The 25361-nt window shown below is 36.4% G+C and overlaps 1 protein-coding gene across 4 annotated transcripts in view; it reads left to right on the top strand.

Annotated features, from left to right (window-relative positions):
* ANGPT1 (angiopoietin 1) overlaps window positions 1–25361 on the top strand; it is a 252989-nt gene that overhangs the window by 152698 nt on the left and 74930 nt on the right. For all 4 annotated transcript variants that reach the window (XM_073893095.1, XM_073893096.1, XM_073893097.1 and 1 more), the window contains 2 exons: window positions 5625–5780; window positions 16655–16776. In XM_073893095.1, the coding sequence (XP_073749196.1) occupies window positions 5625–5780; window positions 16655–16776 (278 nt within the window). The remainder of the gene's footprint in view (window positions 1–5624; window positions 5781–16654; window positions 16777–25361) is intronic.

Below are 25361 nucleotides of genomic sequence, written 5' to 3'. Positions count from 1 at the left end.
TGTCTAAAAAGACAATTTTACTTTGCTATTTGGTAAAAGAAGCAGTATATTGGTAGATCTAATAATAGAAATTCTTGCAAATAATATATTTGGCCTAAGCCATCTTTTTTTTATAAAACCATAAACCTAAATGTAGTTGCATTTTAAGTATTGCCACTGATTTATGAAACAATGATATTAGATAAAACTATCATTTAAGGCATTTTTTTGTGTTATTTTACCTTTTTATTGCTTTTCCATATTTACCCTTTTACTTTATTTCACGGTTGTTTTGCCATAACTGAGTAATACCATATGCACCAACATTCAATGAGAGTCCACTTAATCTGCAACATATTTTAAGTGAACAATGCCTTTGTCAATTTTTATAGGGCTTTAAAATGTTTTTTTTCTTAAGAATTACATGGAGAAATTCTATTTTTTGTGCTTTAAGATATGCTATTGTTTAAGAGAGCCTTTGAAGTGAAATGATAGAGAATGCATTTCATATGCAGGACATGTCATAATATCACACAGATTTTGTTTCTCATGAACACGAAACAGCAAGAATTTTGAAGACCCAGTAAGAAAACTCTCTCAAAACTCTGTCTCATCATGGAAAATGATATTAGTCATTGGGCAAAAGACATGGGCAAGTGATTTATGAGTGAACTGCAAAATGACTGATAATCTTGACTTCTTAAAAATATTTTTTCTCTACTTAATAACGCAACTTGTCACATAGTTGACTGTATATTTGCTTTCTTATCACCTATAACATTTCCCAGGATGTTATAGCCATCAATCTGTATGAAAATGATTAAAATAAAAAAATGAAAAATTATCTATCTTTAAACAAGTTTCTGCTCATCTGTTCTGTAGCCTTCATTTTATGTATTTCCTGCATGAATATTATGTGTTACCGGAATTTGTCTATGACATTAGTGGTAGTGTGCTTGTGCTTGATGAGTGACTGTCCTTTAGAATGGAGCATAACCTGCAGGGCCATCTAGCTTCTTTCAAAGCAACATACCAGCTCTTTCACCCACTCATTGTGTGATCATAGACAGTTTACATTAACTTCCCTGAGCCTGTTTCCTTATCAGTGAAACGAGGAAACAGTGCAGTGCCTAGACTGTTACAAGGAAATCAGTCAGGTATTTACCTAACCTTAATAGAGGCTTAGCGTGCTGTTGTTGTTGTTCTCTTTGTTATATTTTAGAATAGGTTGCAAGAAATAGAATGGGTAGAAGAAAACAAATATGTTATAAATTGCATACTAAGCAAAAAAGGTAGGAATTGATGAAAGGATTTTTAATGATCCATTGCATTAAAAGTGCTAGTAAAGTGAACTTTCCATATAACTGGCTCTAGAGCCTCTCACCTCCCTTCAAATTAACTTGGCCTCCAATATGGTGAAGCAGAATAAAGTAATCACCCTCTAATGATGTATGTTTTTCTCAAAGGAATGTGTAAATTAATTCTCAGTGAACTGGCTAAAAAGGAAACCAGTCATTCATTAATCAACCAATCAACCAGCCAACCAGTCCAATAATAGAGCAGTTCCCCCAAATCAGAAGCTAGTGGAACATCAGAAGGTAGAGTTGAGTCCTTTCTTTCATCTCTATCATCACCTAAGGCTCTGCTCCATCTCTTAAACCATATAATAGAGTGAATACTCCCCATGTAGGATTAAGGTGTAAGAATCCAGTCAATGTGTATGAAAGCTTTTTGTAAACACTAAATCACTTTACAAATTTAAAATTATTTCTTTGCTTTAAACATCATTCATTGTTCATTATCTCATTTCAAATGGCATCCTACGTTCTCTTGCTGGTCTTTTGGACAGCACTTTATCTGGAGTCAGACACTGAGAATGGCAGTACAGTCAATAATTTGATACTTCCAGTTGGGAGTCTCCTGCTTTATAATGTCTCAGATCTGTGGTCAGCAACTTCTAAGCTTAAAATTGACATCTTAGATGTTTCTAAAATATTAAAACTTGAAGTAGCCATCATATTCTGCAAACATATTTTTCAAAAAGGGTAGGGAATATATGAGGACAATTGAATTTGTTACAAATTTTTCCTGAACCTGGCTGATATGACACATCAAGATGTGTTTCACAGTTCTACATCTACATAGGAATGTTTAGAGATAAGATGAAAGTAGCCCTCCTTATTAATCTCACATTATATATTGACTTCTGTCTCCCTCCTCAGCCTTTAAATCAACTACATCTGGTTTTTGCTTCTTAAATGTGCCATTATCTTTTGCATTAAAAGGCAGTTACTCCTAGAGAGAGCAACCCTGCTTTATTAAAAAATAATTAACTCGAGTTATATATATGTTACTAATCATGGCAGCCCAAATAAGAATTTTAGTATAGGTTGGAGGCCTACTATATTGCTGCAACAGGGTCAGCAGAATTGGGAGGCTCTTAGTGATGAACGCCTACATAAAGCGGTTACTTTGATTTGCTGGTGTTAACTTTTACAGTTAAGAAAAACCATAATAATACAGAATAGATAGGAGCTAACAAAGAAAGAATCACAAAGCAGCTGAACCTTGATGTAGTAACTCTATGCCAGAGGGTGTCCTCCTTTATGGAGACTGAAACATATGATTATATTACACCCAGAGCAAGTTAACCTCTGGGAAATAACTCCCAGTAACCAACTGCAGAAGAAGTTGATGTATAGGAGTGCCTAGCTGGCTCATTTGGTAGAGCATGCATCTCTTGAATTTTGGGTTGTGAGTTCAAGCCCCACATGGGCATAGAACCTACTTTTAAAAAGTGTTGTATAATTATCAAGCAGATCTGTATTGGAGCTCACTGATTAGTGAATTCTCTCTCACTAGACAAATCTACATGGGAAACCGAGTTGTTATTTGAAGTTTCTTGGTAAGCAGGGAATATGACATTGAATAAATTTGGTGGTCTAAATCACTGGTACTCAAGGAAATTGTTGTCATTTTGCAAACAAGATAAGAAGCTTGCTCCAGAACATAAATTAAAGCATTAGAGCATCACTTTCTTCATTGAGAGAGTCTTGTTCCTACACACACACTATATTTGTAGTAACAGTGTGCTTAGTGACGTAGATAATTTGCATTCTGGCACAGTTTCTTCATTTCATGACAGACTGTTCACAAACAGGACTCATATAGGCAGTTATTCTGTGGACCACACTTTGAGAAGCACTGGTCTTTGCCTAAATCAGAATTACATTGGGAAGCTGTTAAAATTTATTGTTGTCTAGTATATAACCTTGAAAATTCTGATTCAGAGTTCTGGTGTGCCGTACCTTCATCTGCATTTTTAAAATGCTTCTCATATAGTTTTGATAGATACACAAGGTTGAGGAGCTACACAATAAAATGCACAGGGTAATTAAATAGTGCTAAGTTGAATAGATTAGAGATTGAGAATGTGGAGTTTGGCATTGGGGTTCTTATTGTTTCTCTTGGGGAAATTGCTGTGGATTTTCTAGGCCTCAATAGTCTTACTTGTAAAGCAGCTCTAACAATACCTACCACATAAACTTATTACAAGGTTTAAGTACTGTTATAAAAAGAAAGCACTCAGTTCAATGCCTACCACATAGACAATTGAAAAATGTCAGCTATCTATGGTGGGTATCACCTCCATGATGGAGATTCACCTGCCATTTTTGAAAATACACCCATTCATAACTTCCCAAAAGAAAGTTAAAAGGTGCTATGAGGAAAGGGAAAACATGACACAGATGTCTGCTGCTCTGACCTACCCTCCTTTCCATTACCTTTCTATCGTTATTTAAATATGTTTGTGCAATTGGAATAAAGCCAAGTTAGAGACCTTGTGTTTTGTCAAGATAATTTCTAGATATTTATTCTAACCTATGTTGTATTTGTTTTTATTTGTAGGTTGATCTTTTCCCCCTCTACTTCTAATTTCGGAATAAAGAATGAAGGGGAGTTACTTTATATTGACCAGGGATGTAGCCAGAATTTATTAATAACAATATGAGTTTGAGGGGCGCCTGGGTGGCATCTGCCTTTGGCTCAGGTCATGATCCCAGGGTCCTGGGATCGAGGCCCGCATCGGGCTCCTTGCTTCATGGGAAGCCTGCTTCTCCCTCTCCCGCTCCCCCTGCTTGTGTTCCCTCTCTCGCTGTGTCTCTCTCTGTCAAATAAATAAATTCTTAAAAAAATAAATAAAATAACAATATGAGTTTGATGCTAACCTTTCATTTTCTTTCACTTGGGGCAGATTTATGTTTGATAAATAGAAATAAGCAAGAGATGGTGTTAGAAAGTGAGCTGTCAAAGTTTCACAAAGGGGAATTTGGCTTTAGACTATATTTATTACATGACAATAATGTTACTATGGATTATAAAATAGTGGATGTATTATGGTCCACTAAATCAGTAAAAATCACGTAGCTGTTAATGATTTGGAACCTGGTTTGTGAAGCACAACTTGGCAGAGTTATCAGTGGTTAAGAGTGTTGGTATGAAAGTTAAGGACTTTAGTACTCAAATCCAAGTCTGGCTGTTTTTGTGGTGTGTGGCCTTGGACCTGACTTCTCTGGGATGCAATTTCCCCATATGTGTAATTGGGTAATAAAATGTAGTCACCACACGGTGGTGGGGGAGAATTAAGTGCACTGACGGGGAGGTGTAGGCTTCTTCTGTATTTTTCAAGCAGTGCTTATGCTTGGCTTTATTCTCTCCAGTGCCTAGCAGCCTCCCTCCTAGTGAGTCACTTAATAATTCCTCCTGGCCTCCATGGTACAATTTATTTTACAACCATAGTATTCTCTAAGATGGCACCATAGAGGACTAAATGTTACCCAAGGCGAGGAGGGCAAATGCTGCTGTATAGGTTATACTTTCAGTGCCTTTTTATTTGTTTATTTTATTTATTTATATATTTATTTATTTATTTATTTATTTATTTTTGATCTTTCAAAGGAGCGCTGAGAATGGTTTTAGCTGGCTCTGTGGCTCTGTAGCTCATTTCGTATACTGTTGCCTGTACTTTACTATTCCCTTAAAAGCCTATGTTTTGGGCATATGCCCTCCTTCCACTCCTTGTATAATTCCCCTAACCCAGCATGGTCTTTTACTTTTCATTACAGAATGAAAGCGGGAGGCTGAATTTTTCTCAGAGATTAGTGGGCAGTATGCTATAATGAAAAGACCAGAGAACCAAAATTTAGATTTAAATTATCGTGTGAACACTGCTGCATTCTTGCTGGGTGACCGTGGGCTCATCATTGACCTTTGATTCTGTTTCTTCAGCTACAAATAAAAACAAACAAACAAACAAAAAAACCCACAAAAAACAATGAGGCCATCTGTGCCTAACTCACATCTTTGCTGTGAGGGTTGAAGGAGTTGTAGAAAATAAGAAAGCACTATCCAAGTACAAATTTTCATTATGGTTGTGATGATTATATATGTATCAGTCTATTAGGAGTTTGTTAGCAACTGGGTTCCTGTGTACTCGGCTCTCATTTCCCCAGCTCCCAGAAATGCAGAGGATCCCTGCCAGATGGCTGATTTGCCAGCTGTGTCTTGTTTTGTCATTGTAAATATCACATGCTCCGAGAGACTTTGCTTATAATGTAGTATGTTTTGTCCTTTATCTCCTGCAGATTGAGAACTACATTGTGGAAAATATGAAGTCAGAGATGGCCCAGATACAGCAGAATGCAGTTCAGAACCACACGGCCACCATGCTCGAGATAGGAACCAGCCTCCTCTCTCAGACCGCAGAGCAGACCAGAAAGCTGACAGATGTTGAGACCCAGGTACAGCCCTGGGCCAGAGTCGACAAACTCTCAATGGAGATTTTTTTCCCCCTTTAGCTTACTCTATAAACACAGAGCACATTTCGCCACTGAGATTGGGGAAACATACACATTTTTTGTTTATTGGTAATAACAATGACTGCCTGACGTGCTATGCATGTTTCTTTTGATTTAACAAGGGTTGGTATATTTAGTTTTGTATGTGTTTGCAAAAACAAGACTGGCAAAGGGCTTAATCAGCATTGAAATTCAAATAAACACTGCAGCTACCAACTGTGATATGATATGTGTCAAACAAAATAGCCGTTTGGGTCAAATTGGTGCCTTTGATGTGCATTTTTTACCTGTCCTGCTTCGTCTCTGGTAATACACTGGCCACAAGGGCACCTGCAGAGGTTTGGTACAGTCAGTAGACAGGCAGGAAAACCCAAATGAACTGATCAGCAATGTGTAGATTTTTTTATTCAGCGTGATTTTACAACGAGAAGTCCATTAAAACTCTTTCTCCACGTAATATCTGTGTCATCCCACCCTGGACAATGACATACTTCTTTATGTACAGTCATATTTCTTTCAGTACAAATCAGTGAAATGCCTGTTAATCATCAGTCACAAACCTACCATTACAGTTTAATGCCAATATTTTTGTTGATTTGAAGATGATCTCTTGGTTACTCCATTTGCCATTCTGAAGCCCAGAGGATGGGTCTTATCTCATTGTAATTGATTTCTGGAAGCAAAGCTGAAATATATTTTAAAAGATACACTGAGGCTCATCAAAATTTTCAAGAATTTATTTGGGCATGCATCAACTCAAGTTGAGCAGTGCTTAGCTGAAAGTGGTTAGGAACAGTCTACTGTGGGAGCTAAGGGGAAGGTTTGAAAAGAGAAGATGCAGAAGCAAAGCAAGGAAATTATTTGATTGACTATGGCCTAAGCAGTTGCCTTATTTGAGGGGGCCTCCTTGGCTGTAATTGATTGTTCCTAACTTTCATTTTCTTGGATTTAAATGCACTGACTCTGGCTCAGGCTTTGATTTACTTACGTAGGTTACCAAGGCATTAGAGCCACCTCAGTCTAATGGCCTATTTGTTTAAATATTTTAGCGATATAAATTCAAAAATAAGATGCAATGTTATTTCTATTTTATTTCATTTCTGTTAATGGCATCATTGATCATATAATGATATTTAAAGATAAAGAAAAATGATGATTTGTATGGGTAGAGAATTATATATTACACAGACAACTTTCCCAGGTACAAATGATTTTTATGAAAGCCATTTAAAGCAGACAGGTCAGAAAAGTTTGAGGAGTTTTCCCATATTGATACAGCTAGTGAATTGAATCTGGCACTCAGATAGAAGCATTCTCATTTCTTTCTTTTTCTATCCCTCTTGATTAGTAATGCTAATAATTAAATAAGAACTTAAATGTGGATTACATTGGAGCAGTAAATCACATGGGCTTTGGAAGATATTTTTTGCTGCACACTGTCATTGATAACCATAGGTGATGGGGAAGGGAAGACTGCGTATTATAACTAAAAAGTATGAGACTTCATTTAAATCATTTATCATCATACCAAGCAAGCTTGGTGATCTGCAAACATTGACTTCTGGTGGTCTAAATGATGTGTATTTTCTCTTGTTTTTATAAGAACAGAATACTCACCATCTCCTACATAGCAGTCTATATATTCAAAAACTGGAACAACACAATTAATACTACCACACCTGAGTGAACATTTGAAATTTTTATGCATTTATGTTATAAGTTTTAATGATCTACATGGCAGGGTTTTATTTTTTCTATCCCCCAAATCCTTTTGAGTTGTTTTTGTTCTCTTTTCACCTAGGAATTGGAGTTGGGGAGGGACGGCAGGGGAAACCCCACTGTTAGCATACTGTTCTCCACAAACCATTAAGATGCATGCTATATAAGATTTTAAGAGGTAACAACTTGTTCTGGATCCTTAAGGCTAAGAGATATGTACTTTATGGAAAATAGTAGAGAAAATTCATAGAAAAAAACCCTTCTCTCTATGGGGAACAGCTAAAACTAAATAGCCCTTAAAGGCCAATGAAAGTTTATTGGGTGCACCAAGAAGAATTTTAAGATAGCTAAAACATAGAACATATCTAAAAAATCACAAATCTATCAGACCTTGCAATGAGAGGGAGGTAGAGAAGGAAGACAATGGCTCAGACTAGCTATGTCCTACCTTAAGAAGTAAATCCTGGGTGTTCTTTTCATCTTCATTTTAATGTCTTCCAACTGTCTATGCTGTCTGTTAAGCTGTGATGCTCCAAAAAATTTTCATGCAAATGTATATACCTTTGTGTATATGGGATGTTTAGTCGATCCTTTGCGACAGAACATGTTCTACTTAGACATAACCACTCAAGTGCACTCAAATACAGATATGCAGGAACAAGTTACAAAATGAATCCTAAATTATTCCTTAACTTAAAATGCACTCTATTCTTGTATATTAAGTATTTTTATAAAAAAAGGACCAGTAGATCCTTTTGTGCTATGCAAGCCTACTCATCCTAGGTTTTTGCTACCATATTAATCTTACTTTGTTTCACATAGGTATGTGTTGCTTTTCCTAAACTGACTTCAGGTTCTCGGTTATTTTAGGAACTTAACAACAGTGGTGTGGCAATATATTTTCATGTTCTAACTTTTACATGATGATATTATAAAGATAAGTAATTTATTGCTTTCTGGTCCTCTCTCTAGACCTTCTAGACTTGAACTTAACAAAAGGTGGCAGAAACATTTTTACAGCAATGCCATTTAAAAATACTTGTGTGTTCAATAAGCATCATAAGCAGAAAAGAAACAGATAATGAGCACATCTAAATAACCCCGCCAGCCAAGGCGGTGAGAGTCAGGCGCCAGCCCCATGCCCGTGCCTTCCTCCTTAGTCTCACTTGCAGTGTTTTTCTCACTCTGTTATCAGTTTGTGCCAACATCTCCTTTACTTCCAGTTCCTCTTTCTGAGTGTGCACTATGAAAGGGTTAGTTTCAGACATTATTCATGTCCTTCCTGTCATGGAAGTCCACTTCTGGCTTCTACCACAGGCCAGTTTTGATTAGAGGCACACTAATGGACCAACTACCTTAAAATTCACCTCTAAGAATTGGTGTGCAGCTCTGTTCTAAGCAATTTTACAAATATTAGCTATTTAATAATTTAATAAAAATCTTAGGGGGTAGGTACTGTCACCATCCTTCATTTAAAGATGTGAAAACTGAAATCTAGAGAGCAGAAGCAACTTGCCCTGGGTGAAACAACTAATAGTAAATGTTAGAGCAAAGATTTGACCCCAGGAAGTCTGGCATCAGAGTCTACATGCTTTCTGTACTGGCTCTCTCTGTATTCTGCCTTTCTCAGGATTCCTTTCTCTCTTTAAGATTCTAGACACTAAATGGGTCCAAGCAGAGGGTAAGATGGAAATCAGATAAAACAAAAGTAATGTGAACCTAATAGTAACAACTGAATGTTTTCTATAGATGATAAAGACACTGCTGCCATTGCTGTTGTGCTGATGGCAGCACCAACTGTTGTCATGTTACCACATACCTACACATCGTCTCAGGTGATCCCGGAATCCGGTGTTGTCCTTGCCACTTGCTGGCTGTGTAGCTATGGGGCAGTTCCTTAGACACTTAGGCTAAATTTCCTCTAATTTCCAGTTATATAGGAGCCATTGTGTAAGGAATGGGATTTAACTAAATTTTAAAAGGTATATTTTGGGTATCTCCTTGATGCAAGAGATTTTAAAAGGTACGGTATAGAATACAACCATAAGTAAAACAATCCTTATCCTCAGTTATCTTAATTGAATTAATAAGGTAAAACTTGCCTACACCATTTCTTTGTTAACTTTCCATCAAATTAATTAGCTGTGGAGTCTTTTCGTATAGCCGTAAAAATGTATCTTTCCAGTCTCCTACCATGGGGGTTTCATTGAGCAATGGCCCCAGCTGCTGTGCTCTGAAATCCATCACTGTGTTGGTGCAGAGGGCACAATTCCCAGTGGCCACTTCAGGCCAGTGACACATTGTGGTACTGATACTTAGATCTGCTCCTGGGAACTCTTGGACTCCACTGACACATGACTTTGGCTAAGGGCTCTCCTTTAGCCTTGCTGAACTTTCTCACAACTGCCCTGGAGGCTAAGACTTTCACTCAGTCTCCTTTCCTTCCCTGTGATTAAACCTGCATCCTAGTCAAAAGGTAATCCTAGACAACTCTGTCTTCTTCCCAATTTTCCCTTACAGGCATTCCCCCTAATAAATGTCTTGCATATCTAATCTCATTTTATCATCTGCCTCTCAGAGGTCATGAACTATCACACCTGTTGTTTGGACTTCAATTGTACACTTGCAAATTTAAGCCAGTTCAGGAATAGTTTAATCAATGAGCATCAATCTCTAGACAGAAATATATTTGAAAGGGCAGCTCTCAAAGTTGAGCCATTGGATCTCTTTAACTTGAAGAGAGAAGAGCTGAATAAATATTTAACCTTGGCCTGGTTAAAATGGTAGTAAAATAAATTTGCTAATGGGTCATCCAAAGAAAATACCATGGTAATTAACTTTCTCACAAGGTCTGGAAAAAGTGTTTGATGGCCCATTCGGAGAGGTCTCAGTGAACTATGACCCACAGGTCAAATTTGAATGGCAATCTCTTTTTGTAAATAAAGTTTTTATTAAACACAGCTACACTCATTCATTTATATGTTGTATATGGCTGCTTTCCCAATAAAAAGGCAGAGTTGAGTAGTTGTACCAGAAACCTTATGACCCACCAATCTATTTACTATATGGCCCTTTATAGAAAAAGCTGGCCAACCCTTGTACTAGGATACAAACTTCAAGAGAGCAAGGATTTTGTCTGTCTTTTTCACTGCTCTGTCCTTAGGATTTAAAACAGCACTTGGTACACAGTAAGCTCTTAATAAATCCTTGTCAAATGATTACATGAACTAATATTATATTAGTCCCTTAATTTCTGTAGATTTCAGCCCAATGCTCCCAAGACCAAAGGTAATGTCCTAAAGGTTGTATATTGATTGTTATATATACCAATAAATAGCTGATGGGTCAGAATAGGTCTTTGAACAGAAACATTCTACTGCAAAATTGTTCTAAGAACATCGGATGACAGCATATTCTCTGTACTCTAGGGAACAAGAGAAATTTGGCCACTTTCTTGCTTCATAGTGCTAGTTTAGCATTGGAGTGGAGTGAGAATTTGGATGTCATTAACTACAACAAGCAGATGTCATGGTGATATGAAAGAAACCATTTTGATAGCAGTTGGGGGTGGGGGTTGCTTTCTTAGCCAGAGGGAAGCTTCTTGTGTATAGCTACATGAGCCTATAGGAAAGAAGTCAGACTCCAGAGACAGGCTACCTGGGTTCTGATCTGACTCCTTTGTGGATTAGCTCTGTAATGTAAGTACTGTCTCTACTAAACTCCATAACCCAATGAGATTTTCATTATGTTATAAATGTAATATATATTTGTATATAATATAAATAAAATATAAATATTACATACAATAATTATGTAGTATTCTATAACATTATCATGACTAAGATTAACAGTAATCTCTCAGATTCCTTTTACAAATTTCCTCAATTGTTCTACCCAAAATTTTATAGGCATTTTAGTTTTTAAGACATAATAGTCCCTTTTAATTTAGATCAATCTTCCAACTTTTTTTCTTGAGGTTTGTAAGAAACCGGACCAATTATTTTTGTATACTATCCCATATTCCTGAATTTTTCTCAGTATTTCTTTATGATACGTTTTAATTTACTCATTCATTCTCTATGGTTTTTCTTTAAACCAGAAGTTAAGTCTAAAGGCTCAGTTAGATTGACTTGAACATGGTGGTGGGACTATATAGAATTACTCATTACTTCCTATTACAGCTCATCAGGAAGCACAAATGCCAGCTTGCCACACTCTCAGTGATGCTATTTTTTTTTAAAGATTTTATTTATTTTTTATTCATTTGAGAGAGAGAGAGAGTGCCTGCGAGCCAGGGAAGGAGCAGAGGGAGAGGGACAAACAGAGTTGGAACTGAGCGTGGATACAACTTGGTATCCATGCGGGGGTTGTGGGGCTGACCCCATGACCCTGAGATCATGACCTGAGCCAAAATCAAGAGTTGGACACTTAACTGACTAAGCCACCCAGCTGCCCCTCTCAGTGATGCTGTTTTAACTCAGTTAGGAGAGAAGCCTCCACATCTCTCCATCTTAGTTGTCCACTTTTCTCTTGGAAATTAACAGATAACCTGGAGAGTGGTACTTTGTCACACTGCCCATCAGCGACCAAATAAATTATTTCATCAATTTTGTAAAATGGTGATCTTCTGATTCTTTCAACACATAGCCGCCTTTATTTTTCTGTAAAAATCTAATTGCCATGGCATCATACTTTGTGTTATATTTTTCATTTGAAAAACATAAAGTAAAAGGAAGTACAAACAACAAACAAGGCTGATTTCAAAGTTAATATGCTGGTGAAAGAAAATTTCTTTCAAGGGAAATTTTCCTTTTAAGGAAGATCAGAGGCACTCTTTAAAGTATTAAAGGGAAGCTGGCTGAAATTCTCTAACTCACTTGGTTTGAGAAACTAGGCATTTTTATTTTTAAATTTTAGTGTATTTTTTTTTAAGATTTATTTATTTATTTGAGAGAGAGAGCAGGGGGAGGGGCAGAGGGAAAGGGAGAGAAAGTCTTAAGCAGACTCCGCATTGAGCGTGGAGCCCCATGTGGGGCTCAGTCTCACCTAAGAGATCATGACCTGAGTTGAAACCAAGAGTTAGAGGCTTAACCAACTGCACCACCCAGGTACCCTGATTTTAGTTTATTTTTTAATGAAGAACTAACATTTTAGAGTCCATAAATCCTCAGTTTCAAGTCTTATGTCTTCCTTACTCTGTGGTATATGCTGCAAAATTTAAGGTTTGAAATTGTTCCTTGGGGGCTTTTTTCACAGACTCTTTGCTGTCCTTTTTTTTTCCTTCCCTTTTCCTTCCCTTCCCTTCCTTTCCTTTCCCATCTCCCTCCTTTTTCTTCCTTCGTTCCTTCCTTCCTTCGTTCCTTCCTTCCTTCGTTCCTTCCTTCCTTCCTTCCTTCCTTCCTTCTTTCTTCCGAGATGTGCTTTGGAATATGTTTAGGCTAAAGAATAAAATGCCTTTTGTCATTTTAATGGAACACTTAGATTATTGCTAAGCAGCAAGTTTCATAGACACATGGCAAGAAAGTGGTCAGTTTATCATAGTCTCCTGTACAATTCTCTCAGTTCTTCAGTTTTTAAACTTCAGACCTAGTTTAATACATCAGCAGAGAGAGAATTGAAATAAAGCAGCTATTTGGTCAAGGTGATGGGAAAAGAAGAGAAGGGGTTGACATTTGTGCTCAAAAGTGTCCAGAGATGACCTGACATCTAGCCTGAACTAAATGAGATCTGGGATTTGTCTCCCTTCTTCTCCCACATTCAGATGCTGTTTTAGGTTTAGATTTTAGATTGTTATCACTGAAGTCCCATTTAACATTCATGTGGCCTGCTACCTTCTCTCTGACAATGACCCAGCTTGAAAAATAACTCACTGTCCATTGTGTAGCATATCATCCCAGCAGATAGCTCTGACTGCCAGTGTGCCAGACCCCATGCTGGACATTGGCAATTTGGAGGGCTCCAGATGGAAGTCCTGCCTCCGTGTAACTGACAACCTCATGGGGTTGAGAAACAGCACATGAATGAACAGACAGGATAATTTCCAATAGTAATGATTTTTTAAAGACAATACAACAGGATGACTTGTTGGAGGATGGCGGGGAGTTATATTACAGACAGTGACCAGGAAGGGCCACCCTAAACAAGAATTGAATAAGAAATCAGCCACGCATCTGGGAAGGTATGGGCAACTGCAAGTGCAAAGGCCCTGAGGTAGAAATGAATTTGGCATGTTGGGGTGACAAAAGGGAGGCCAATGTGGTTAGAACAAAATAAACAAGGACAGAAGTGGCAGGATGCGATCTGAGAAGTAAGCAGAGTTCTGATCATGTAGGACCTTGTGGGCCAGGCTAAGAACTTTGGAATTTGTTCTGATTGCCAGGAGAAGCCATTAGCATATTTAATATTGGCGATGACATAATGTGATTTATATATTTATTTTTTTAAGATTTATTTATTTGAGAGAGAGAGCATGAGCAGGGAGAGGGGCAGAGAGAAAGAATCTCAAGCAGACTCCCCGCTGAGTGGGGAGCCGAGGCAGGGCTCCATCTCACGACCCTGAGATCATGATCTGAGCAGAAGTCGAGCTGGACGTTTAACCAGCTGAGCCACCCAGGAGCCCATGATTTATGTTTTTGAAAAGATCATTCTGGTATCATGTAGCAAACAGATTGCAGGTAGGACAAAGTAGAGAAAAATTAGGAGCTGTTATAGTTTCATTCTGTTCTCAGTGTTCTCTCATATTCTTCTCAGACATGGAGAAGAACAGTTTTTGCTCTTTGTAAAATAAAAATTTTAGTATTTGAGAATCTCCGAAAGTGTGATGAGAGAGTGTGGTGAATAAGGGAGAAAATAGATTTTGTTTAACTACATATAATATGCCTGATTCAGTGAGACAAAGTATCTTTCATTCATTCAATCAATACTGAGTGTCTTCTCTGTGCCAAGCACTGTTCTCTGTGTCACCAAAAGATCCAGATGTGTCATCCCCTATTTAATTATTTTATAAGTTGTAATTCTAGTTAATAAACAAAAAGTTACCTGGACAAAAAGTATGTTTAACAGTTCAAAATCACCTCTTGTGTACCCCCAATCTTTACGTTCTCTACCATTTTGTCTTCTGGTCTACTCCTAATTCTGTCTTCAAATCCCAGTTCCTCGTGCTACCGTTTTTCTTCCAATGAAGTGACTCAGAATAGGAAAGTATTTTTTTAAAACTCCAAACCACTCCACACGTCTAAGTTATTGATTAGTAGTAGTAATGTTTCAAATGGCTTTCAGATCTTAATTTATGACAATTGTAAAAATGAATCCTAGAACCTTAGAACTTTTTTAAAGCACAGACGCCCCATCTTGCCATTCTCTCCCCTTCCTTCACCCTCTGCCTCCCACCTGCCCAGCAGGGTTGGGACTTGAGTGGGGAGAGTGGGATCAAGTCATACAAAAATAAATAATAATACATGTGCAGAAGCAGATCCTATCTTTAAGATTATGCTGTGTTCAACATGGATTATTTTCCACTAATTTTGATCTTTTAAAATGTTGCATTAAAATGTTATCTTTTTGACACCTCCTCAAATTTTGCATTTGAGGCAATTGCCTCTCTCATTTCACCCTAGCCCCTGTCCTGGTCCCTTGCAAATACATCCCTTTCCCCCACAACTTCTTGTAACCCAGGTGAGCCCTAGTCATATCAGTGTGTTTTGAAAAGGTTATGTGCATCTGATATAATCTCAGGTTTCGACCTGCTGCAGAAAATGAGGAAAGCTCTAATGATGTCATTTTTAGAGGTGGACCTCTAGATTGATATTGACTCTCCAGAAGGTTTTCCAGCTCCCTTTCAATAAGTAGTTCTAAGAAAAGTGTGGTGGTTATAAAAGTTTTCAAATGATGTAGGAAGCTTTTAAAGCTAATTATCCTTTTTTTCCTTGCCCTTTTTACCTCCCTTAAAGAAGAGCAGGGTTGGGGGTGGACAGAACAGAGACAGGGAGGAACAAAGACATTGACACAGTTTGAAGGTATCTTCTAGGATTGCAGTGTATGATGTTTGCTTGGAGGATGGGTAGGTTTGGGTTCATGGCTCATAGACTCATTTATATTAAAGCCTGGCTAGCAACATGAGTCTTCATGATTCAAAATTAGTTGAACATTTATGGCTTCTAGAGCACCCAGTATAGCACAGTTGAAAGGGTAACTATAATCTGTCTTCAGTGCAATCTGGGTTCCTGGTCACTTCATTTCCTCAGATTAAGACCCAGGACAGTTTAACCGTTTAGTTTTCGGTATAGAGCATTAAAATTAGAGTCACACTGTCTGGGTTCAAAACCCGGTTCTTCCCTTGGTTCCTGTGTGGATTTTGGCCTCTTTCTGAACCTCCGCTTCTTCATTTATAAAGTGATGGTAGCAATTCCTCCGTTAACATGTGCCCATGTCTATGAAATGATCTGGTATCTGGAAGGCCTGGTGTGACCGAGTATGATAGGTGTTCAATGACCCTGTGGTCCTGAATCTGTCTAAACTATGTCAAGAGTTGTTTGCACATTTATAATTGGTTTTTGTAAGGTGAGGGATCGAAGTGAGCATATCTTACTTGCCTCTTAGTTATTGGTTATATATAATATCTAAGACTTAAGTACTAATTCTTATCTCAGAAATAACATGTATATAATATCAATATTGGGGATTATATATATATAATTATATACATATATATATATATAAATATGTAACTAGCACAGTAGAATATCTTAGGGATTTAGGACATGAAAATGGACTTAACAACTCAGTTTTCTCATTCAATTGCAATCTCAATCTCAAATGAATGTCATATTTAAGACACATTGCACTGGGTGTTATACACAAACAACGAATCATGGAACACTGTGTCAAAAACAAATGATGTAATGTATGGTGATAAACATAACAATAAAAAATTAAAAAAAGACACATTGCAAAACATTAATTAGTAGAATATAGGCCATTTAATTGATTATTCTGGAAGAAATACTATTTTAAAAGAAAAACATAGCTAAATAAAAAAACAAAAATTCTTTTCGCTTTTTGTGATTAAAGTTTGAAATGTTTTTATCTTTTATCTTGAGGTACTAAATCAAACTTCTCGACTTGAAATACAACTACTAGAGAATTCATTATCAACATACAAGCTAGAGAAGCAACTTCTTCAACAGACAAATGAAATCCTAAAGATTCATGAGAAAAACAGGTGAGGATTGTCATATTCCAAATATTTACATATGTACTTATTTTTATCCTTCACCTCTCTGTCAACTCTTAAAAGATTGAGGTGGTGTGCAAAAAAAAAGGAAATATAGAGACAATTTAATATAATACAAATAATACTATTGCTTACACTCTTGAAATATTTGGTTTTTTTAACTTTTAGCACTAATTTATCAAATGTTTAGTTCAGATCCCACCATAGCCACAAGAATTGATTCTGTGACTAAATTCAGTGGCACAAAATATTGACAATTTTCAGCAGAATGACATCTATAGCAATAGAGAAAAAAAGTAGTCTCTGAAACTCTGTAACTTGAATTGTCATTCTACCTGCCCTTAAGCTTGTACAAAGCTATGAGATTGTTGAATTCAGGGATCTTGCACCAGAGAGAAGCAAATTTTATTTTTCCCAGAAAGTTATTTACCCGTAAAGCTGATTCAAGAGTTGCTCACCATCCCCTTTCCCACATTTAAAGCCATTTACTCTGGATATAATAAATTTCTTTGCTTAGTTTTATAGATGTGTTTTTTAAACTATGAATCATCTCAGGTAAGTGAAATGGGACCTAGAGATCTTGAGATGACGTATAGACTATATCATTTTGAAGTCATTGACATTCATGATGGCCAATTCAGTCAAAGCACTGACCTCTGTAGGACAAATAAATGTATTGCTTATTAACTGACGCCTGGCCATTAGGATGGCTTGAAGAGGTTTCAGTTCTTATGCATTATATTGATTTAAAGACCATTGTGTTGCTAGAAATTAGTTAAATGCCTTATGTCATTGGAACTAGAATTTCCACCATATTCCAAACCAGGAAGGCACCATGAGGACTGCTAGTACTCTTACTTTATACATGAGGGAACAGACTCAGTAGAAGTGAGTGATTTTCCAAGGTCACACAGATTGCTAGGGTTACAACTGGGAATGTAATCCAGGCTTCTTTCTTCCTAGTCCTGCTCTTTGCACTGTAGCACATGGTCTCTCAATACCACTATCTGCAACCTAAAAGGATTCCCCAACTTTACGCTAAAAGTGGCCCTTAATGACAGCAATTATAATGAAGCTTTTCCATGAAGAAGATAAACCTGGCTGTTGATTTAGAGTCTGAAAGGGGTCATGCGTGCTCTATGACTTGTATTTCTAAGTTTTACATTTATTTATCTTTGTACTGTGTCATGGGGTAAACTGTATAACTATAAATAAACTTGACAGGACTTGACCCTGAACTGGTTGCATAATGAAATGTTTTGGAATTGAAAATCCTGCTGAAAAGTACCATTTATCCCACTGCTGTTTCACAGTAACCAGACATATACATGGAACAGGTATACTTTACATCAACCGTCCCTTGGTTTTAGAGTCCCACCATGCTTTAACGTTGTTGCTAACAGTGAACATCTTGAGTTATATATTTCAAGATGATATTGTGAAAACTTTGTCTAGGAATAAATAAGTAAAATATTGTCAACTTTACCTTATTTTTAGGTTATTTGTTTTTATAATTACATAAATAACATTTTATTGGAGAAAAAGGAGAAAGTACACAAAATAAAATTAAAAATCACAGTCCTGTCACATTGAGAAAACTGCATGTGTCACTGTATATTATATGTAAATATATTTTTTATGGAAAGCTGTGTCCTCCTATCCAAGCTGTTTTGCAGCCTGTTTTCTTTGGAAATAGCTATCATTTCTCATGAATAAATATCCCTCTAATATCATTCTTAATAACTGCATGGTATTTCATTTTAAGGTGTAACCTAGGGTGGTTTCAGTCTCTCACTAAGTATGTTACCATATATGATTTATCTTTTAAAAAGTTGTCAGCATGAATCTGCATTCTTCAATTCTTCCCCTGCTGATATGTGTATTATCTCTAGGTCTGCATCTGACACTTGAGCTGTCAGGATACCATAAAAAAACCTGGGAGGACTGAAAGGTCTCACTCTTAACTACAAAAACAAATGCTGTCCTTAAGCGTCACTTGTACTCAGCTCTCGCTCTCTCTCTCTCGCTCTCTCTCTCCCTCCCCCCCACCGTGTCTCTGTCTCTCCTTCTCTTTCCCTCCTTCCTTCTCATATTCATTCTTTCTTTTGTTTTCTTTCTTCTCTTTCTTTTTTAAAAAATATATCCCCCCTACCTTATTTCCCAACCATTTTGGGTTTTTTGTTTTCCATCAATTCTTGATATGGCATCTAGTATCATTTCCTACTATGGAATTCTCACCATGACATTGTTTGTTTGTTTAAGGGAAATTGCTTAAAAGTTGTTCTCTCTGTTCCATGGGTAAAGCTGAGTGAAGGTTCACGCCCTCAAAAGAGCTCTGTCTGCTGCAGGTCAAGTAGAGGCGTCTCGTTCCAATCCCAGCACATACATGCCTTCTACTGATGATTTTTTTTCCTTTATTAAGTTCTAATTTCTAAGGAAAATTCAGGTCTTTATATATACAAGTCACAACGCTTATTGCTAGTGATAATTTTTTCAGAGTTCTAACAATTCCTCTTGCCAGAAATGTAGGTATTTCACAATGACTTCAGGGATTTAGGTTTCAACTTGAAATTTATCTCTGTGCTCATGCTGACAAAAACTTACATGCATCTTTTACTCCTCCTTTGCACCCCTTTCTTTTTTGATGCTCAAGTGTAGCATTACTTCACCTGTGGTTCCTGGGGGTATTTTTCTATCAATGTGCTGTATCTCCTGACATTGCTGTGTCTCTTTGTTATCTGTGTCTTCCTGTAGAAGGGTCCAATATGTTTAAAGAAGTGTTGGTGGAACGTTTATTCTTAAACTAGGCATATTCTTCTATGAACCACTTAGAAAAAAAGTATTTTATAAAAAACCAAGAATATCCTTTTGTGATGTACAGCATACTTTCCCTATTCTCTTTATTGTTATTGTTTATTTCCATATATGAAATGGAATTCAGGAACTCTGCCAAGCGCTTTCTAGAGCAACAAAGAAGTACTCCCCCCCCACCACCCAATACAATTTAAGTGGACAGAAGGTCAAAGTCAAGCATGAAACTGTTTATATATATTTTTAAAGAAGTTTATTGATTATCCCTACCTATTCCTTAAACGAATCTTAATCCTCCAAATGTAACAAGAAGCTATTTCTACATTTAGGCATCTCTGAAATGTAGGAACAACATGCCTTTAGTTGGCCAGGTCTGGTTTGGATCAGCTAATACACTTTGCAAAGGGGATTATCTAAATTAAGCTTTGCTTCCTCCCCATGGAATGTCAGGGGTTGTGTCTGGGTGTGTGACTTACCAGCTTTGAGTATGATGGGGCCTCAGCTGCCAAGTCGGTGAGCTGGCCCTTAGGAGGGTCCACCACTTCTTTGGCAGAACAAGGAGGAATATTTTATGGACAGGATTATGCTACACAATCATGCTGAGAGGTCCTGCTGATTTACATCCTGACAAATTAAATGCATCACTTGTAGGGTTGAAAAAGGATTTTTGGCCTCATTAGATTCACTTCTTTATCCCTTAAATGGCCAAAGGCACAAAGCAAGAATAGGATTAGCAACATTTGCTCTACTGTTTGTTTTCCTAACAATCTACTGGGGGTGACTCCAAGAAACTTCCAGTTTGCTTTCTTTAAGGAATGTTTTTTTTTCTTTTGTTGAATGCCATCCTAATGTCAAAATGGTTTTGTTTCTTACCTCAAAGAAATAGCATTTGCAAGTACAAGATCAGTAATTGGCCCATGTAATTGAAATTATCAACCAAGATCCCAAGAAATGGGAAGCATTAATATTTACATTGCACATAGGGGGTTGGATCACAAAGTGGAACATGTAATTGTCAACTTTTATTAGATTCTTTGAGTACGTTTCCTGCCAGGTCAGTTCAAGACAATAGAAGTGAGGAGAGGGACAGGGAAAGATGTCATAATGCAAATCCCTTGAGCTGAATCTTTTCACCTAAAATTTGGTGAACTGATCAAGGCACCTGCCCATCTCTGACTTAACCCCAACTTTTCCCAAGGTGGGAGCACAGCCGGGTAAAAATATATTCCAGAAGAAATTCTTCTGCCTCACCAGGGTATACAGGAAGGGCGGTGAGCATCTTACATATACAAAGATGGAGCACTTGGGCTTTCCTGATACTTGTGTTGAATATGTAGAGTGAAGATTAGGCAAATTTTCATTACCATTCAGAGTGAAGTGAAACTACCCATGTGATGGCCACTTCAACATAGTTTTATCAAAACTGTCTGCTACCTGCCTACCTAATAGGGGTGAACATCTATGCCAGGTGCTTTGCATACATTACAGCTAATCCTCCAACTAATTCTGCAAAGTATCTATTATTATTTCTATTTTATGTATAAAGAAGGTGAAGTCCACAAAGGTCAAGTTTACTTACTTGTCCATGACCAAACAGCTAGTTTATGAAAGCAAAATTAGGGTTGAAGTCCGTAATGATTCTCTGTCTTAATTATTATAAAAATATTTTTCCAGCATGATGCATCATCAAGATTAATTGATGTGGCTGTCAAGTTATCCTCTTTACACAAACAAATAGAAGTTTGAAGAAAGGAGTCGGCCAGTTGTTTTTGGCCTATTTCTATATAGATCATTATTTATTCCTGCTAATACTGAAGTAGGGAATATAAACTACTTATTTTACCTTGGGAATTCACTGAACTTATTTGACAAGCCTCATCTATCTTTTAGCTGGAGTTTATGAGAAGTTATTAAGTTAATTAATTTTAACTGATTGAAATGTGTGTAATTTCAAGATACTAAATTATACCTTACAAATTACTGTAATGGCTTCTTAAAATATTGATTTTTTAATACTTAAGTTGCCTAAAGAAATGAAAAGTTAAGTCACAGTCTTTAAATTAAAGTTCTTTTCTATTTGATAAGATCTTCACAAAATACTAAGGTAAAATCCTGCTAACTGCTAGCATTAGATTAGGCTGAATTATGTTAGTTGTGTATAGTAGGGATCAATAAAAAGTTTTTAAATTTATATTATTCTATTCTATACCTTGAAAATGGAATACCTACAGACTGATTGAATAGAACATTTTTCTTCTTCTCATGTTTTTTAAAAATGTATTTAATGGCATATAGCATTTTTAAATTTCAGTTTCATTAATCTAGGGTTTTAGAGTGAAAGAGAATTCTGAATCAAACTAAAAATCCAAGGGTAATATTAATTTTTTCCTTTCCCTGATTCCTCACAACTCACAGTGACTGTTGAGGCTGTCAGTTCCATCTCCTAAATATTTTTCTCAATCTGTCCTGTTCATTTTATTTCCACTGACTATATCTTAGGTCAAACTCCCATTGATTCTTCTCAGCCATTGCAGTGACCTCTGTGCTTTAAGCCCCATGTCTTTCAAACTGATCATCCAGAGCTCTGCAAAGTCTTCTTTCTAAAATGCAAGTCAGATTATTTTTCACTTTTGTTTAGGTCCCCAACACTAATTCAGCCGAACTTTTCAATCTCTAGAGAACATCTGCCTAATCCCCTACTGGTTCTCTGTAACTAACTGAAGAAAGTTCAAGTTTCTTAGCATTGAACACAGTTGGTGATCATTATAATCCTAATGTGGTAGCTCTACTTATACAAGTCTTATATTTTAGAAAGTATGGTCTGATAGCTAAGAACATGAGCTCTGAAGCCAGACTGCCTAGGGTTTACTTTTCCTTTATCCTGCTATAACCAGCTCTGCCATGTATTATTTGTGTGACTTTGGACAAGTTACTTAAACTCACTGTACTTTGGTTTCCTAATTTCCAACACTGGGGTGATGATAATAGTAGTGCATGGAGTTTATGTGAGGATTAATTGGGTTAATGCATGTAAAGCTCTGAGAACAGTGCCTGACACACATCACAAGTGTTTAATCATGCTGGTTGTTAGTATCACACTAAAGACTTGATGTTATTTCAGACATTTTTGATGTTTGACTTGTCTGAAATGCTCTGTAGTTCTTTATTCAACTGAGAAACTCCCATTCACCCTTCAAAACTCTGTGCAGATGTTAACCTAAGAACCTTTCTCTGACTCTGCCCAATAGATTTGGTCATTACAACTTATATGATAACTCGACATTGTTTTCCCCCATTATTTTACTTATCCCATCACATTGTAATGTGTGTGAGTGTGTTTGTGTGTGTGTATGTGTGTGTGTATGTGTTTATCTATTTCTCTACTATTGGGCTGTGACCTTCTGGAACACAGAGACTGTGTTTTATTTATCTTTGTCTTCATGCTCCCAGGCACAATTCTCTACACATTGTATATATAGTATTAAGTGCTTTTTGAACGTTGAATGAATGATGAACTGGCAGATGTCCCGGGAGCTCTATTGCAACAAATGTCATTTATATCTCTATACACACAAACACAACTAAAAAATATTTTTTAATGGAAAACACAAACCACATAGTTTACATGAAATATTGTAAAATATTAATTGTTCTTAACATAAATACGGTAGAGATGATGTTCACACTGCTATTCTGCATCCCCAAAAGCATACTGCATGGCTCCCAAGGTTATCAGTTCACATTTTGAATTTCACTAATTCAGCCCACAGTCTTTAAATTTCTAGATAACATCTTCCCAAACCATTCTAGACTCATGACTATCTAACACATCTCTCTGATTAGTAAAAAAGTAAGGCAAACTTATCTAAATATTAAATTATGTAGAAGTGTATACAATTGAAGGACAGTCTTCTTAATTCCATACTCCTCCACCACCACCACCCCCTGCAGAGAATCATCACTGACAGATTAAGTTTGGTGCTTATTCTTCCAGAAGAATATATACTTTTTCTATGAATATACTAAGACATACATTGTGTTGAGTGTGAATATTTGTTGTGTTTACACAGACACACACTAATATCCAATCACACACATGTTTACATATATGTATAATAAATGCATATGTGTATAGATTATAACTATTCTTTACATGTTGGGTTTATTTCTAATTCATAAAAATTTATCATGGATATTTTAAACATGTAATTATATACACCTATCTCTCATTCCTAGTACAGATAGACTATAATTTACAATTTATTAGAATTTTTATGTGATTATTTAAGTTTTCATACATATTGACAAATTATCTCCGAATTTTATATTTCTCCCCAAGTGTGCATGGGCTTTCTAATTTCCCCAAACCTTGTTAACCATTTTATTAATGTTGTCTACTTGAAAAGTTAGGTTGTACATCTTTTCATGTTTATTGACCATTTGCATTTCTTCTTCTGTGACTAGCCTATTCATGTGTGTTTCTCATCTTTCCATTACATTGTTTATCTTTGTTTTATTAACTCATATGTGCTCTTCAGTGGACATTAAAACTTTGTCATATATGCTGCAGATATGTGTTTCTGTAGTTTGTCATTTATTGTGCAGTTTTTTTATAGAAGTATTAGGTTTTTATATTTTTAAGTGTATCTGTTTGTTTTTTTCTTGCTTTCTGGCTCCCATAACATATTTCGTTTATTCTTATTTACCCCAAACTATTAAAAAAAAGTATTTGCCAATGTTTGCTTGTAGTAATCTATGTTTCTGCTCCACATTTAAATTACAAAAGTATTTAGCTATAAATTTTAAATTTGCTATGTTCAAGTTAGAAATTTAAAGTATAAATGTAACCTGAAGTTACTATACCCTTGTTTGAAGAGGGAAAAAAAATCAATCTTTAAAACCCATATTTGCAACACATGTTGACACCTTACATATTGAAAATAATTAAAAAATGGAAACATCTGTAAGCAGTTTCAGACAGATAAAATTGAGAAGTTTTCTATATTTTCAACATCTTCCTCCTTGTTTAAGGGCTATCTTTACACACATATTGCTTAGGAAACTGTCACCACTGTGAATTCATTGGCTGCTATGTTAAGAACTCTATTGTGGGAAACAATTTGAAAGGGAGAGCTTTTTCTGTGAAAGTTTCAAGATGTGTTCAATGATCTGAAATATTTCCAATAAGATATGTTTGAGGAGGCAGACTGTGAAAATGGAAAGAAGTCAACCAAAATCTTCAAATCAGGTTTTGTATATACTCAATTAGAACCTTTTACTGAAGTTCAAGGCCTAGATTATTTTGTTTATTTTATTCTTCATTAAAGTTCACCTCTGCTTCAAACTAGAAGTTAAGTGCCAAAATTTTATGCATGTCTCTTCTCAGAGTGTTTCCAGAAAGATGGGAAACAGGAAGTATTTGGAATCCTGTGAGAAATACTGTCTTCAGATTTCTAACTCCATTTGTATAGATATAGGTACACAGTTTCATAAATTGTTGTTCCATGGAACACTAATCCTAAAAGATGCATCATGATAAAAACTGTTTCTTTAAGCTTCCCAAAGACTTGAAAGTGGGACTCGTACACCTGATAAAAATATGCAGAATGCACTCTAGAAAACAGTGCATTGGAGTTTGGAATCGGCATCCACATTTTGGATTATGCATTTAAGTCTAAACTAAACTTATTGCTGCAGGACAACATCAGGGAAAATATAACTATGTTGCCTGTCTAATTTTAGGATGCTGGAGCTGTAATATT

The sequence above is a fragment of the Callorhinus ursinus genome, unplaced genomic scaffold, assembly GCF_003265705.2.
Source record: "Callorhinus ursinus isolate GAN/ISIS: 27379988/994484 unplaced genomic scaffold, GSC_fseal_2.0 scaffold5, whole genome shotgun sequence".
Classification (NCBI taxonomy): domain Eukaryota; kingdom Metazoa; phylum Chordata; class Mammalia; order Carnivora; family Otariidae; genus Callorhinus; species Callorhinus ursinus.
This window is presented reverse-complemented; position numbering and strand designations above follow the sequence as displayed.